Source organism: Podarcis erhardii, assembly GCF_964252035.2.
Source record: "Podarcis erhardii genome assembly, chromosome: 13".
Classification (NCBI taxonomy): domain Eukaryota; kingdom Metazoa; phylum Chordata; class Lepidosauria; order Squamata; family Lacertidae; genus Podarcis; species Podarcis erhardii.
Genome location: NC_138502.1, coordinates 34,123,010 through 34,140,191, shown reverse-complemented (window position 1 = coordinate 34,140,191; position 17,182 = coordinate 34,123,010). Strand labels below are relative to the sequence as shown.

Sequence of the window (17,182 nt, the reverse complement as noted above, 5' to 3'; positions counted from 1 at the left end):
ACCTGAAGCGTCTGTAACCCAAGGTGCCACTGTACAGGGAAGTTAAAAAAAAAAAAGTTTAATGTTTTATTATGTTTTTATATGTGTTGGAAGGTGTCTAAAATGGCTTGGGCAACCCAGTCAGATTGGTGGGGGTATAGATAGTATGATGATGATGATGATGATGATGATGATGGAACAGGAGGCTCCTCTTTTCATCGGAGAAACGTTGGAGGGCATGTCAGCGCGAAGACTCTGCAACCTTTCCCTGCGCTTTCGTCTCCTTGCACCCTCACCCCTTTCCCATCTCTTTCCCCTCCATCCCGCCCCTTTATTCCTTCCCCTTCCCTGCTGCCCTCAGGAGGCAGGCGAGCCTCGCGTCGTCAGATCGCATCCCGGGCTCCTGGGAATACACAGGAGCCGAGCCAAGCGAGAGCATCTGGGCGGGGATTTCAGGAAAAGCAGCGCAGTGAGCGCGCCTTGCTCCGGATGACTTCCAGCCAAGCTGCTGCTGCTGCTGCTTCCGGGTTCCAGTTCCTCCCCGCCTCCTCCCCTCCCCCTATCTCCCTGGGACCATCCCAATCCCAGTTTGGCGAATTCACAGGTCCCTTTGAAAAAAACCAAAACCGAGGAGCCTCACAGAAAAAAAAATCCAGCACCGCAAAGTAGTTGCAACCTGTCTGTGTTTCTCCCTCCTTCTCTCCTCCGGCTTCGCCTCCCGATGATGCTTTGATTTTTTATTATTATTATTATTATTTTTTGAGGCAAACATCGCAAGGACCAGAAGATAAAGCATCGGGAGAACGACCGGTGGGAGACTAACAGAGAAGGGAATGGCAGGCAAAGGAAAATGGCCCTGGCAGCCGGGCGTGGGATTTGTAGGAGACCTTTAGGCGTTTGCTGAGGATGCCTCCGCGCGCCAGGTAAGCCACGCTCGCCCTTCCTTGGTGGGTTTTATCCATTTCAATTTCCCCTCGCCCCACCCGGACTTTGAGAGAGTCCTTAACAGCGAAAGTGGGGGGGGGCTGCTAAGAATTGGAAGCAGTGCTGTTTACAGGGGGGGGGGAATCACGAATGAGTGATAATGCAGGCCCTTGAATTCAGCGGCTCACTTTCTCTTGACGCTCATCTTTCTATCATTCCTCCTTCCTCCTTTTCCTTGCCTTGGATCTGGGCTGCTGCTGATGCTGCTGCATCGTCGCTCGCTGGAGATTTCCCATGACCATCAACATCACCATTATTATCTCACTTGCCCTTTTGGCCCTGCGAAATATCTCTTCCCCCTTTTTTCTTCCTTTCTGCTCTCACTGGGAAAGGCTGGCTGGCTGCAGGATTTCCCGCATGTCGGATCAGAATGGGAAACACAAGGAAATTTGCCTTCGTTGATTCCCGGCCTCTTATTATTGTGGTGGCCCAGGGACAGGGACATGTTTTCGTTTTCTTTTTTGCATATTTGGGAGTCCCCATGCATAGCCCTGCAGGTCTGGACATTCACACCAGTATTTTATCATCATTTCTGCAGTATAGAGAATATTTGGAAATTCTCCTTTCATCGACCTCATTAGTATAATCCTAAAACTATGCCCTTACCTGAGATGTGGACAGTATTTTGAATTGCCTTCCTACTTTGTGTTTTTTCCCTTTCCTTTCTTTCTCTTTCCTGTTATTCTTTACGCTAGTCTATAGGGTGGGCCTTTGCCTGTGTGTCATGGTGTGTGCGTGATTTATTATTATTATTTACAGTGCAATTCTAAGCATGTTTGCTCAAAAACAAGCCTTGTTCTGTTTACTCCCTAGTAAGTGTGCTGAGGGTTCCACTGCCATTTATTCAAGCCCCTTTCCTGGCCTTCAACACTAGCCATTGCACACTGTGTTTTTAAAATCCAATTTGTGGGTGGATTTCCTCTCCCCCTTTTCCTTCGTTCTGTTGCCTTTCTTCAACCCTGGAAGAGATTCTGAGCAGCTAATCGCTGCCCCCCCCCCCCCGCATGTCACTGTGAATTCAGAGGGTTAGGAAGACATGGTGCATTGCCTACAATGTTTGGCTTAGGTGTAGGGAAAGCAGGTTTGGGTCCCCGCTGGGGGGCCTTTTCAATATCTCCCTCTTTCCCTCTCTTAGCTTAATCTACCATCCAGGGTTGTTGTGAGGCTGAACTGTTGATGTGAGCTACGCGGAAGGGTGGAACAGAGAAATGCAACACAAAAATGAGGCTCTTACTTTTGGATAGCACATCGCTTTTCCTTATTTGCAAGAAAAGGGTCGGGTTGTTTAATGCTGCTGTGCGCTGAGTTAGAAGAGGGCTGGCAGCACAGATCTAGGCCTTGGGTGTGATCCTGGCCCGGTTACCGTTTTTCACGTGTCTTGAGTGCTATTGCATGAATCAAGGACCTTCGGCCTATGCATCAATTCCCCCTTCTTCTCATCCTCCATTCTCCATCTCTGCAGACCTACTCTTTTCTGAATCCCTTCTTCCCCCTCCTCTTTTGTTTTCATGCACACAGGCGTTTCCACAAGCTCTTCCATCCCTCTCTGCTTTTTCCTCCCCATTTCCTCCTCCTGAATCTCCCTCTGTCAGGCGCCTGGGAAGGAAGTGAATAATAATCAGAAGCTCTGCACCTCTAAAGGGAAAACTGACCCTGCAAATGTGCTAACGTGAGCTTTTGCGAGCACATCTAGAAGCAGCTGTGCCCTGTACAAGATGCCTCTTGGGACAAAAGGCAATTTCTGGGGGATACTGCATGTGCAGATCTTTGCATATTTCCCATAAAAGGTCTCCCTCCACATGTTCCAACTACATGCAATTTTAGCAGTGTTTCTCTTTGGAAACAACAGGCTGCTTCATTTGTTTTCTGGACTGGGACGGGTATGAAGTTCATATGCACCAAAAGAATGGGCATTTTGATAAAAACCTGCAGTGGTTATTTACTTGTTTATATCCTTCATGGCTTAGGGACACAGGTGATGCTGTGGGTTAAACCACTGAGCCTAGGACTTGCCGATCAAAAGGTCGGTGGTTCGACTCCGCGCGACGGGGTGAGCTCCCATTGCTCGGTGCCAACCTAGCAGTTCGGAAGCACGTCAAAGTGCAAGTAGATAAATAGGTACCGTCAGTGGTGTAGCGTGGGGGGTGCAGGGGGGCCGGCCACACCGGGCGCAACATCTGGGGGTTAGGGGATGCAAATCCACGGGTTAGGGAGCACAAATCCATGGGTTAGGGGGTGCAAATTACTTGCCTTGCCCCGGGTGCTGACAACCCACGTACGCCACTGGGTACCGTTCCGGCGGGAAGGTAAATGGCATTTCCGTGCGCTGCTCTGGTTAGCCAGAAGCGGCTTAGTCATGCTGGCCACATGACCCAGAAGCTGTACGCCGGCTCCCTCGGCCAATAAAGGGAGATGAGCGCCGCAACCCCAGAGCCGGCCACGACTGGACCTAATGGTCAGGAGTCCCTTTACCTTTACCTATCCTTCATGGCTTGGAAAGAATACGTCAGATAAGCTAGCTTGGCCTTTATAATGTCAGGCAGATCTAAAATACACCCCCTTTTTTGCAAAAGTGCAGCTGGGACATGATGGATGAGAACAAAAATGCAGCTTGGGACATGGGTGGTGTTGCGCATGCTACAACTTTTTGCTATCCAGGCCATCAGAAAACACAATGATATATTGCTCTGTGGTTGAAGGCCATAGTAGAGCATCTTGGTTTGCACGCAGAAGGACCCAGGTTTAACCCCCAGCTTCTCCATGTAGGCCTGGGGGTGTCCTCTGCCTGAAACCTAAGATAGGCAATGCAAGAACCTTCTGAGCTAGGTTCTATGGTTCTATGTGTACTATGTGACTCAGTATAAAGCAGATTCCTGTGTAGTTAAACAAATCTTTTCTCCTACCCCACCCAAAGTTACTGGTAGGTCAAAGTTGCTGGTAGACAGGCCTAAGCAATAGTTCACATCTAATAATAATAATAATAATTTATTTATACCCCACCCATCTGGCTGGGTTTCCACAGCCACTCTGGGCAACTCCCAACAGAATATTAAAAACACAATAAAACACCAAACTTTAAGAACTTACCTAAACAAGGCTCTCTTTGGATGTTTTCTAAAAGTCAGATAGTTGTTTATTTCCTTGACATCTGGTGGGAGGGTGTTCCACAGGGTGGGCACCACTACCGAGAAAGTCCTCTGCCTGGTTCCTTGTAACCTCACTTCTCACAGTGAGGGAACCGCCAGCTGGACCTCAGTGTCCGGGCTGAACGATGGGGATGGAGGTATACAGGTATACAGGGTTGAGGCCATTTAGGGCTTTAAAGGTCAGCAACAATACTTCGAATTGTGCTCGGAAATGTACTGGGAGCCAATGTAGGTCTTTCAGGATCAGTGTTATGTGGTCTTGCCGGCCACTCCCAGGCTCCAGTCTAGCTGCCGCATTCTGGATTAGTTGTCGTTTCCGGGTCACCTTCAAAGGTAGCCCCACGTAGAGCGCATTGCAGTAGTCCAAGTGGGAGATAACCAGAGCATGCACCACTCTGGCGAGACAGTCTGTGGGCAGGTAGGGTCTCAGCCTGTGTACTAGATGGAGCTAGTAGGCGGCTGCCCTGGACACAGAATTGTATTTTCACCATTTCTTTGGTTTCCCCCCGTCAGCCCTAGGAAATGGACGCAACTTTTGCGTCAAGGCAGAGGGTGGGATTAGATGAGGAGGTTTGAATTATTTTCTCCCCTGCCCCAACCCAAGGCTGGTGGATACCAGAGATGTTGACTAGGCAGGCAGCCGGCTGTTTGCTATTGGTCAGGCCCTGTTGAGTGATGGCGTGTTGTGAACACACAGAGTATGTTCTCCAGGGACGGCAGCAGCAAAAGCAATCAAATCCATTAAGGTGCCTTATTCAGATCCATTTGGCCAATAAGTGTGAGTCCCTGCTTCCCTCCCTTCCTGTCCTGCCCCAGCAGCTGAAAAGCAGAAGCAGCACGCAGGGGCAGAAGGCAGAAGGCAGGCTGTCTCACAAGGCACTACAGTGGTACCTTGGTTCTCAAACACCCTGGTACTCAAACAGCTTAGAACTGAATCACTGCAAACCCGGAAGTAACTGTTCCGGTTTGCGAACTTTTTTTCAGAAGCCGAACGTGCTCCATTCTGACTGCCACACTTCTGTTTAGAGTGTTATGCTCAGGTCTGTCTGTTTTTGCTATTTATTTTGTGTTTTTGAGGTTTTTTTGTTTTGTTTTTGTGACCATGTGGGACCCAGTTCAGCTCCTGATTGATTGATATTGTGTATGTGACTGCAGTACATTGTTTATTGCTTTCATTTTGTGGATCAATGGTCTCCTTAGAGAGTAAAATTCATGTGAAATTGCTATTTTAGGGCTTGTTTTTAAAAGTCTGGAATGGATTGTTCAGTTTTGCATTACTTTCTATGGGAAAGTGTACCTTGTTTTTGGAATGCTTTGGTTTTGGAACGGACTTCTGGAACGGATTAAGTTTGAGAACGAAGGTACCACTGTATCCCAATTGAAGAAGACATTCCAGTTGGGAGGGGCATGGGAAAGGGTTGGATAGGAGGTGTGACTTATAGGGACTCCCATGTGCCAGACAGGGAGGTCTAGAGATTCCTCATGCCAGTTGTAAAGACTGACAACTGTTTCTCTTTCTCCCTCTCTCTCTTCCTTCACAGATTTACTTCATTATGTCTTCCTCCAAACTCCAAGATGCGGATGAGGTTTTCGGTAAGCTCCTTATTCCTCCCCGGCCTCTCCCGATCCCTGCACCACCCAGAGGTTGCGCCTAAAAAGAAGTATTTGTAAACCTCCTAGGACCCTCACCACAGGTGGCATGTTGGTGGGAGGGTGGAGGTTTTTTTGGGGGGGGGGGTTCTTTTTATATTGCAAACTGCACTGTGACCTTCGGATGAAGGGCGGGATAGACGTTTAAACAATAACAAAAATAACGTGGCATTCTGCATGTGCTCAGAGACACTCTCACATTCATAAGGCCCCCATAAAAAGGTAAAAGGACCCCTGACCGTTAGGTCCAGTCTCGGATGACTCTGGGGTTGTGGCGCTTATCTCGCTTTATTGGCTGAGGGAGCCGGCATACAGCTTCCGGGTCATGCCACTTCTGGCAAACCAGAGCAGCGCACGGAAATGCCATTTACCTTCCCGCCGGAGTGGTACCTATTTATCTACTTGCACTTTGATGTGCTTTCAAACTGCTTGGTTGGCAGGAGCAGGGACCGAGCAACGGGAGCTCACTCCGTCGCGGGGATTCAAACCTTCTAATCGGCAAGCCATAGGCTCTGTGGTTTAACCCACAGCGCCACCTGTGTCCCTTTCATAAGGCCCCCATAGAGATGGCAAATTGGAGACACACAATTCCCATGAATTGTTCTCTCATTGGCGGCACGTATTCTATTACACTGTGGTTCAAAAGCCTGTGTGCAGTGACTCCTTGCAGGGACTGAGGCAGTTTCCCAAGCAAACACACAGAGCACAACGTTCATCCAGGGCCCTAGATTTTAAATTGCAGGCTCTGCCCTGAGCGCAGTGTGAATTAACTCTAAACACAGCTACAAACCAAGCTATTGGGGGGTAAGGATGGAGCAAAATGACCCAAAACAAAATGCCAACGCTCAGCCACACTCATTGTTGGATGAAGAATTTGATGCTGCTGGCATGGTGCCCATTGCTGCCTGCTGGGCATTTTCCATTTCTGTGCTTTTGAGCTTACAAACCTGGCGTCTGGGGGAGGAGGCAGAGAGGCAGGGCTTGGGGTCACCATCCTAGCTTCTCATCTGCGTCTTGAATCTGGGGGGGGGGGTGTCACTTTCTGCACGTTCTAGCATGACCCAGAAGAATTTATTCCTTGTGCGATGCCCCCTTCTTCCTTTTCAAATACTCATATCCTGACCATTTGGCATGTTAAGACACAACTGGAACATAAATGGGGTTGCAAGCTCCTCCCATCACCTCTAACCATTGGCCATGCTGGCTGGAGCTGATGGGACTGCGCTTGGGGGTCTGCAGTTCCCCAGCTCTTCTTTATGAACTCAGGCAAGAGAAAATCCTTCTCATTACCTGCTACCTGATCTTTTAAAGTGGAGATGCTGTGAGATTGAAGTTGGGGCCTTCTGCAGTCAAAGCATGCGCTCTATGGCTTCGCCCACCCTGAACACGTGCTAGATATGAGTTGGGGGAAATAGCAGTGCCATATTATTTTATTTTTATTTTTTTAAATAATATTTATTAAGATTTCAATAGGAAAAAGGATACAAAAATAATAAAAAGAAAAAACAAAAAATGCAAATTACAAAAAGAATAAAAACAGTTAAAAATAAGTCCCTCTTTCTATATCTTACAATTCATTTACTTATTTTCATGACTTCCGCACACCTCCCTTTTTTGTATTCGAGTTCAAATAGTTAATTCAGCAAATCCTTACCCTCTTTGTTTTATCTTAGTTCTTTATCTTCACATATTATAGCTTTATATTTTCATCTAATATCAATCCATTTTTACATATTCCTATTTAACCTTATTACTAGCAGTGCCATATTATTTTAGTACATCTATACAGTGGTACTTCGGGTTACAGACGCTTCAGGTTACAGACTCCGCTAACCCAGAAATAGTACCTCGGGTTAAGAACTTGACCTCAGGATGAGAACAGAAATCACGTGGCGGCAGTGGGAGGCCCCATTAGCTAAAGCGGTACCTCAGGTTAAGAACAGTTTCAGGTTAAGAACTGACCTCCAGAACGAATTAAGTTCTTAACCTGAGGTACCACTGTATATATCTTAAGTCCCCCATCACCATTAGAAGCTCAGGGTGGCATGCCTGCTTCCCGCCACCCATTTTATTTTCACAACAACCCTGTGAGGTGGGTTATAGGCCAAGAGAAAACAGCTGGCTCAAGGTCACTCAGTGAGCTTCACAGTGAGTTGGGGATTTGAACCCATGTCTTCCCAGTGCTCATCCTTCCCAGCACTTTAACCACTATACCACATCCCCACTAGCTTTAGATAGAAAGTGGAGTGGAACCTTAAAATGATTTCCCCCCTTTATTTTCAACGAAACATTAAATGAATGTAGATAAATGAAACTTTAACCAAGTGGGAGGGGGATAAAAGGTAAAGAGACCCCTGACCATTAGGTCCAGTCATGACCGACTCTGGGGTTGCAGCACTCATCTCACTTTATTGGCCAAGGGAGCCGGCGTACAGCTTCCGGGTCATGTGGCCACAGTGGCGTAGCGTGGGTTGTCAGCACCCGGGGCAAGGCAAGTAATTTGCGCCCCCTAACCCGTGGATTTGCGCCCCCTAACCTGTGGATTTGTGCCCCCTAACCCTAACCCCCAGATGTTGCACCCAGTGCGGCCGGCCCCCCCTGCACCCCCCACGCTACGCCACTGTGTGGCCAGCATGAATAAGCTGCTATTGGCGAACCAGAGCAGCGCACGGAAACGCCGTTTACCTTCCTGCCGGAGCAGTACCTATATATCTACTTGCACTTTGACATGCTTTTGAACTGCTGGGTTGGCAGGAGCAGGGACCGAGCAAGGGGAGCTCACCCCGTCACGCGGAGGGGGATAGTTGTCTGCATTTTTCTGGCACTTTAAAAAATGGTTAGTTGAGACTTCCCTCTTAAAACTGTTCAATGGGCAATTAAAGAACTAAAACAAAATGAATAAAACTCTTTAAAGAGTCACAAAGCAGTGCAAACATTGTAGGGGAAAAGGGTAGCCTTACTCATTCTGAATCACAGCGGTTCATTTGGAAACTCACTGTGCAAAAACTTTCTGGGTGGCATGATTTAGAAGGAATGGAAAGAGGATGGAGGTTAGGCTCTCAGCACCTACAACCAAAACATGGCTATAATATGCTAATATTAGTTAAGAAATTGTAGTTAAGAATCCAGGCATTAACTTATACCTGAGCATGCCTGTTTCCTCCTCCCTCACCAATCCAATTTCCTTTTGTGCCATGGTTTTTCAGATTGTAATCTCGAGGGCAGTCTTTCTCCCTCTTTTTAAAAAAATCACCCTGTAAGCCGTTCTGGAAGGAAACCTTTTTTGGCTGCAGTGCAGGCTAAAAATTACTTAAATAAAATATGAATGTGTCACCTCCCTCCATGACGTCAAACACCGATAAAAACTCATTGGGACTTACCTTTCCATGCTGTATGTTTCATTCTTGCATGTTAATTTTACTCCTGTGCCACCTTGGAAAGTTTTATATCCTGAAAGCTATGATTGGATGGAAATGAGTGCTGGAGAGGGCTGACTCACCCAGTCACTCAGATTGTACAGTGATGCTTTTCTTCCCACCTGAACAATCGTGGCAATGCTCATGGTAAACAATTCAGAATATCCGGTTGCAATGAGGGCAAGCTGAATCCAGGCAGTGCAAAAAGCTACATTTGCTCCACATTCTTCTATTCCTCATCCTATTATTCATCCAGAGCCAGATTTTCCCCAGCTTTTTCAAATCTATGCCCAATTTAGATTTCTGCATATGCACGCATGCGTATTTCATGTAAGGGGCTGCATTACGAGTGCATCTCCGAGCATGTGCAGAAAACTCTCTTTGTAGAGTAACCTACAGGTAAAAAAAGGTAAAGGACCCCTGGACGGTTAAGTCCAGTCAAAGGTGACTATGGGGTTGTAGCGCTCATCTCGCTTTCAGGCCATGGGAGCCGGCGTTTGTCCACAGACAGATTTCCAGGTCATGTGGCCAGCATGACTAAACCGCTTCTGGTGCAATGGAACACTGTGACGGAAACCAGAGCGCATGGAAATGCTGTTTACCTTCCCGCCACAGTGGTACCTATTTATCTACTTGCACTGGCGTGCTTTCGAACTGCTAGGTTGGCAGGAGCTGGGACCGAGCAACGGGAGTTCACCCTGTTGTGCAGATTCGAACCACCAACCTTCTGATTGGCAATCCCAAGAAGCTCAGTGGTTTAGACCACAGCGCCACCTGCACCGCTACAACCAGCCTCGACGCAGCTGGGATATGGGGAGCAGGTGCCCTATGGCTGAGAGCATCCATGCACCCGAGCCCTTTCTAAAACTAAGCAGTATTGTGTTTTGTCTTGTATGTGCAAGCACATGTTCTCTGCCACCTCTCCAACTTTGCTTGTTGATGTTTCATGCCTCCCGATACCGTTGTTCCTCATTTCCCACTCCCGGCATCCCTGTGTAGTCAATTAAGCAGTGGCTGACTTTTTGCTCCCGGGAGACACCTCACCGCACACATGGCTACACACACAGCGACACACACACTCACAGAAACAAGCAAGCCCCTCGCTCTTCCTGCCTCGAGATGCCTAGCGGATCTGATTAATTCATGAGGCTGTTCTGTATGCAGCGAAGGCGCTGTTGGGAGATGGCGCAAACATGCGTTGGAAATGGCCAGGGAGATAGGACTACCGTACCGTTGGTGTGTGGGCATAATTGGAGCATTTGAGGGACCAGGCAAGCATGTGTGGGTGTCTGTTTGTGTGAAAGAGAGAGGTATGTACGGATAAATGGTTTAGTCTCAGAACTGAAATCTGCGCACGGCGGGGCCGAAGTCCGCGGTCAAACTGACTGCAAACCTGGGGAACTGTAATCTGACAGCTACGTTTGTTTGCTTTAAAAGCCACTTCAGAAGGACATGATTGCAAAAGTGGCACAGAGGGAAGGTGCTTAACCTTTCTTCAGCGGCCATTTCCCCCTACTAAATCACACACACACACCTATAGCGTTCCTCCCTGAAAGATGCTGAATGTATATTTGCAAGGGGGGTGGGGAGGAAGAAAGAGAGCAAAAAAGTGTTTGTGTTCAGCAGCAACAAAAGTAAAAATATGTGTGAGAAATACAGAGGTGTACATATGTGTCAATGTACAGCTCTCATGTACTACTGTGTCTGAAGGGGAAAAAAATGAATGAAAAAGAAATATGACTCTCTGTGTGTGGCTTGGACTGCAACTCCATACACACCGAGCTGGGAATTTGCCCCATTGAACTCGACAGAACTTACTTCTGAGTAGAAATAAGATGTCTGTATTAAGAGCGGGTAAATGCTTCTTTGAGAACGGAGTGTGTTTGTGTCACATCTGGTATTTGACTGCTTGATACTCATATTTGACAGTCGATTTGCACTAGATACTAAATAATAATAATAATAATAATAATAATAATAATGATAATGATAATAATAATAATAATGCAATAAAACACCAGATAGTAAAAGCTTCCTGAAACAGGACTGCCTTCAGATGTCTTCTAAAAGTCAGATAGTTGTTTATTTCCTTGACATCTGATGGGAGGGCATTCCACAGGGCTGGCGCCACTACCGAGAAGGCCCTCTGCCTGGTTCCCTGTAGCTTTACTTCTCGCAGGGATGGAACCGCCAGAAGGCCCTCGGAGCTGGACCTCAGTGTCCAGGCTGAACGATGGGGGTGGAAACACTTCTTCAGGTATACTGGGCTGAGGCCGTTTAGGGATTTAAAGGTCAGCACCAACACTTGGAATTGTGCTCGGAAATGCACTGGGAGCCAATGTAGGTCTTTCAGGACCGGTGTTATATAGTCTCATCGGCCGCTCCCAATCACCAGTCTAGCTGCTGCATTCTGGATTAGTTGTAGTTTCCTCCACCGCTAGCTTTCACATGAATGAAAGGTGGCATAGATTTGCATAAAATTTGCATATGTAGATCTATAGGAATAGAAGAAAATTTAGAAAGAATTATTATAATTTAAACTGAAATACAGTGCACTTTATTACTTAGTTGGGACATTTGTAATCCTCGGCACGTTTGGGAAGGCTCGCAATAAAAAATAAATCAGAAGCAGTGGAGTCTAAAACACCGACTGTAAAAAAATGATAAGAAAACTTTTTGTAAAAAAACCCCACAAGACATTCTGTCAGCCCAGTGCTTCAGACCCAAGACATTTTGCTGCTTGAGGCAGAACACAAATGGTGCCCTTACCTAAGGTCTAGTTCTTTTGCCACCTGAGGCGGAAAAATCCTATAGGAAGAGGAGTAATAACAGCAGCAATAACAGCAGCAACTTGCTGCCCTTTCCATTCAGTTGCTGCCGTTTCTAAAACACATGCAGGGTGCCATTTTGAAAAGGGGTCCTGACAGCCAAACTATGTTGCTTCAGCACGCTGCCTTCCTTGTTTGTGTGTAAAATGAGGTGTGGACGGAGCATAGTTTTTAAATCAAAATTGGAAGAGCTGAGATTTCCTCACTTCAACGGGGTCACCCAGCCCTGTGGCAGGGGCAAGTTAAACAAGTCTCCACATGTAAACCCTCCAACATTTATCTGATAAATAATTAATAATAATAATAATAATAATAATAATAATAATAATAATAATAATTTTATTTATACCCCGCCCTCCCTGGCCAGAGCCGGACTCAGAGTGGCTAACACCAGTAAAATTACAATAAAAACATAATAGGAAGGGGCGGAAAACCCAATTTAAATGACAGGTTAAATTGCAGTTTAAAATGCAGCCTCATTTTAAAAGTAGCCCATAGATCAAAACCGTAAGGGGAGGGAAACATAAGGGTCAGACTAACTCCAAACCAAAGGCAAGGTGGAACATCAGGTGTCTTCTAAAGGTTGTCTAGTTACTTATCTCCTTAGCTTGGGGGTCGCATAACTCCATACCCTCTGAAATTTCTTCGATGAACATAGGGGCGTTCTAAGGAAAAGCGGGACATTCCAGGATCAAATCAGAAACTGGGATGGCTTCTGTAAATCCGGGACTGTCCCTGGAAAATAGGGACATTTCGAAGGTCTCCCAGGCCAATAGGTGTAATAGGATGCCCGCCCTATAGGTAGCCTGTTCTGTTCTGGGTGGTCATGTCTTTGAAAGGATACTTCTGAATGACGACTGTGCTCTTCTCTTCTCTGAATGCTCTCTCTGTGTGTCTCCTTCCCTTCTTGCCCTCCATTCCACCACCCCTTTTCTGTGTGTCCCCCCCCCGCTCGGTGGGGCTTGAATTTCACTCGTTTGCCCCCTCCCCGCTTCCCTCCTTCCTTCCTTTACGTTGCATCTTGCCCTCTCCGCACTCCATCCTTCCTCCCGCGGCCGCCCCCCCCCGGCCGCTTCTACGCCGACCTCTTCCTCTCACGCTCGCTTTTCCTCGCCTGCCACCGCTCTGCCCCCCTTCCCGTTTCTCTCTTTCACCCCCAGATTTTAATGATGTGATTCCAGAGACCCAGAGGCTGGACAGCAGCTTGCAGAAGGCCCGAGCCCAGCTCTCCGCCAAAGGCAGGCGGCAGCGCCCTTCCAGGTCCCGGTTGAGAGACAGTGTCAGCTCCACAGAAGGGGATGATATCCTGGAGAAAAAGGTCAGTGTTAAGTTGTGGGTGAACATATCAGACGACACAGCGATTCTTCAAACAGTTCTTGTTTATTCCCAAGCCAGAACAGAACTGAACTGAAGGGTTCAGCCAGCCTGCTTATATAGAGCTCCACTACAACGTAACAGTAACCACTTTCTTTAACTAGCCAATCACTGAAGGTCACTTTCAATTCCTTATTTGCATATGTGGACCTACCTGAGTGAAAACTATCTACAGTATCCCCCTGCCGGCCCAGGGTGAGAACTTCAGTACATAACAGTCAATGCCCAGCCGATGCCCCACCAAATATCTCCCTATGCATTACTCTCGCTTTCAGACCCTCCAACATCCCACAGATGAAAACAGGGATATTTCTCACTCACTCCACCAATGGACCAAGGTGGATAAAAATCAATGAATTTTAAAAATAAAAATAATTTCATATTTTTAAAATTTAAATCAGATTTTTTTTATTTAAATCAGATTTTTAAAATTTAAATCAGATTTTTTAAAAAATAAAACGCTATTGGAGGAAAAATCTTTCTAAAGATAGTTTTCTATTGAAGTTACTTTATAGTCCAAAGGCTGTTCATCAGGAAATAAGGATTTGTTTTAAGTTTTTCCATGTGTGCTAAAATTCAGTCTAAGCTTTAAAAATAAATAAATAAAATGTTTAACCACATCAGTTAACAAACAAGGATACATATGCTATGATGCTATTGTTTCAGTTAAATGAATTGTTTAAATTGTTATTGAGGAGATGATTGTTTTACTCCTTCCAACAAAGTACAGCATAAAAGTTGTCCAAATATAAATAATTAACGTATTAAACCTCACAATAATTTCATGATTATCTGCCCATGTATTTCTAATGGTATAACCAACTCAGTAAGTTTTGATATAACTGTAAAAAGAACTCTGAAAATTTATCTTTCCAAAAATGAAACCTTCCTCCGGTTGTAAATATTAATATTAAGATTATACCAGCAAGAATGAGTCTTTCTGTAAAAATAATAATGATTTAAATCAGTCTTACTGACTTGTGATTTAAATCGTGATTTAAATCGATTTGATTTAAATCAAATCCACCCTGCAACGGACCTTCCTCAACCCCCACCCCCCACCCTCCGCTGTGGGGCTGGGCCTCAGTGGCGGCAGCATCTCCCAGGGCCGGATTTAGGTTTGATGAGGCCCTAAGCTACTGAAGGTAATGGGGCCCTTTATTTGTCCAGCTGTCCTTTGTCAACAACAATTTGCCGCTGTTTTTTGTGTTGAATATATCCTATATGGTAATTTATGGACCTAATAGGTATCTCAAGCCATTTGCACATTTTGCCAAGCAACCAGTCCATGGAGAATGTAGGCACCCTATATATAGAAATGAGCAAACCAGTGATATTTTAGGGAGCAGGCTAGCAGGCAGGGCCCATTACTTACATCCCAGGAGCCTACACAACACAAAACACTGTTGCTGTATGCAGGTTTTATTTGATTTGCTTTTTATCTTATATTTTGGAAATGTACATCCAGGTTTTTTTCCTTTAAATTTTTTGGGGGCCCCCAAGAGAGTGGGACCCTAAGCTATAGCTTGTTTAGCTTATATGTAAATCCGGCACTGGTCTCTTCCATACACTCCAACATTTCTCTGACGAAAATAGGGACTTCCTAAGGAAAAGTGAGACATTCCGGAATAAAATCAGAAACTGGGACAGCTTCTGTAAATCTGTGACTGTCCCTTGAAAATAGGGACACTTGGAGGGTCTGCCCTGAGCTCACAGGTAAACCCATGCACCACCTGGATCCTAAGCATCACCTCCTTGGTTTGGGCTTTCAGAGATGCCTGTTCATCTCCTGGTGGCTGAAACATCAAGGGATCAAATCATGTTGCCTAGAAGACTCCCCACCCCTGGGTGGACCTGGAAGGTCACTGGCAGGCCCACTGGGGGGTTGCGGACAGATCTAAGGTGGGGCGCAGCAGGAGCACTGCCAGCATGCAAATCTAGGGTGAAAGGATAGGAGCCAACTCCTGGGGGCTGAGGTCCCTTTGTTCCCCCCAATAAAATATTTGAGGGGGGAGGCTAAAGTTGATGGGCATTGCCATTCAAATGGTGCATGTGTGCTGCCTCTTGTGATTGACTATGCAAGGCAAGGCTTAGCTGCCTCCCCTATTTTATTTGATTTTATTCAGGTTGGCACACTGGGGTTAAGAAAAGGGGTCCCCAGACGCATGTTTGGGTTAAAAGTGGGTTCTGGGTCTGAACAGGTTGACGATCACCTGGGCAAAAGGCACTTGTGGTACCACACCTTACAGAATACCATGGGGCAGTGACCCAAAAGTTGGCATTTCACACTATTTGCCTTGGATTATGGGATGCCCTTTTCACTGCTATGTGAAGCAGCAGCCTACCAGTTGTTTCAGATCACTCGTGGAAAATAGACCTTTTTGCCCAGGTGAAAGTTTGAGGGTTCATTAAGTACCTGAGTTCTCGTTTTATATGCCTTGACACAACCATTTTACTAGTTTCATGTTGTGTTCTTGTTTCCATGACATTGTTTTGCTTCTGTGTCGTGGATCGCTTAGTTTTAAACATTAAGCAGTATACAAATGCTTTTAAACAAAAGGAAAATAAGTAACTTTCATCCAGTTTGCCATGGTTAAACAAGGTTCTAAACTGGATAAGCCATTGGTCTGACTTTTCATTTATTCCTACATATAATATCACAGATAGACTATTAATCACTCCAATAACAGAATCCCCAGTGGGGCCAGTTCACCCATTCAGGTGCCGGTTTTTAAGCTATAACAGTTCTATAGAGATACATTGTGGATGGACCAGCCCTAAGCCTCCCTAATTTCCAAATTAGTGTTGCTGCTGTGCACTTTCTGTAGGGAAGGTGCTCATAGATTGTATTTATCCTGTTATTTACACCCAGCAGCGAATGTGTTTAATCCTGCTCGTAGCCACCTTCTGTCCCCATAATTCTACTCACTCTACTCCACCCCCAGATGAAATCTCTCATGAAAGATCTGGAGGGGCTGTTCAGAGCATCACTACAATTAGGGCCCATTAGCGTTTTCATCTCTGTTTTGCAAATTGCAGATTGTACTTGAGGGCCACTTGTTTAGATGGCTTTTTAAAAGCAGATTGGGCCAATTCCTGGAGGATGAGTCCACCCATGACTACAGGTCGCGATGGCTATAGGCACCTTCTTGATTCAGAGGCCGTATGCCGTGGGATCCCCATTTCTGAGGCCTAACAGAAGGAAAACGTTATTGTCCTCTTGTCCTTGTTGTGGTTGGTCACTGGGATGCTGGACTTAATGGGCTGATCTTGTTGGGGGTCTTATGTCTTTCCTCATCCTAGTCCAGTGACTAGGCCACAGTATTCCCATTTTCTAGACTGAGGAACTGAGGCTGAGAGATAATGCCTTGCCCACAAACTCGCAATGAGTCAGTAGCAATTCTGGACGATGCTAGTGTATATCTGAATCCTACTGAATGCTAGTTCCCTGCCCAAAGACTAAGAACATAAAAGGAGCCTGCGGATCAGGACAAATGGCCCATCTAGTCCAGAATCCTGTTCTCACCTGGTTTACTGGGTGCTGTATTGGCCTCTCTCCAACCAAGATCGCAAACGGCATCTGCTTTTCCAGACTATTGGGCATTTTCAAGACGCTATCTTGGGAGTCATTTTGGACTCACAGCTGTCCATGGAGGCGCAGGTCAATTCTATGTCCAGGGCAGCCGTCTATCAGCTCCATCTGCTACGCAGGCTGAGATCCTACCTGCCCACACTGCGTCGCCAGAGTGGTGCATGCTCTGGTTATCTCCTGCTTGGACTACTGCAATGCACTCTATGTGGGGCT

General features: G+C 46.2%; 1 protein-coding gene across 3 annotated transcripts in view; it reads left to right on the top strand.

The window, feature by feature from the left end:
- The first annotated feature begins 212 nt into the window (after positions 1-212).
- The window catches only part of SAMD14 (sterile alpha motif domain containing 14), a 67,006-nt gene continuing 50,036 nt past the window's right edge, over positions 213-17,182 (top strand). Inside the window, exons 1-3 of one of the 3 annotated variants that reach the window (XM_081838071.1) lie at positions 213-902; positions 5,651-5,702; positions 13,164-13,321. In XM_081838071.1, the coding sequence (XP_081694197.1) occupies positions 5,663-5,702; positions 13,164-13,321 (198 nt within the window). In that variant the 5' untranslated portion in view covers positions 213-902; positions 5,651-5,662. The remainder of the gene's footprint in view (positions 903-5,650; positions 5,703-13,163; positions 13,322-17,182) is intronic. The other 2 variants (XM_081838070.1, XM_081838069.1) reach the window with 2 other exon arrangements.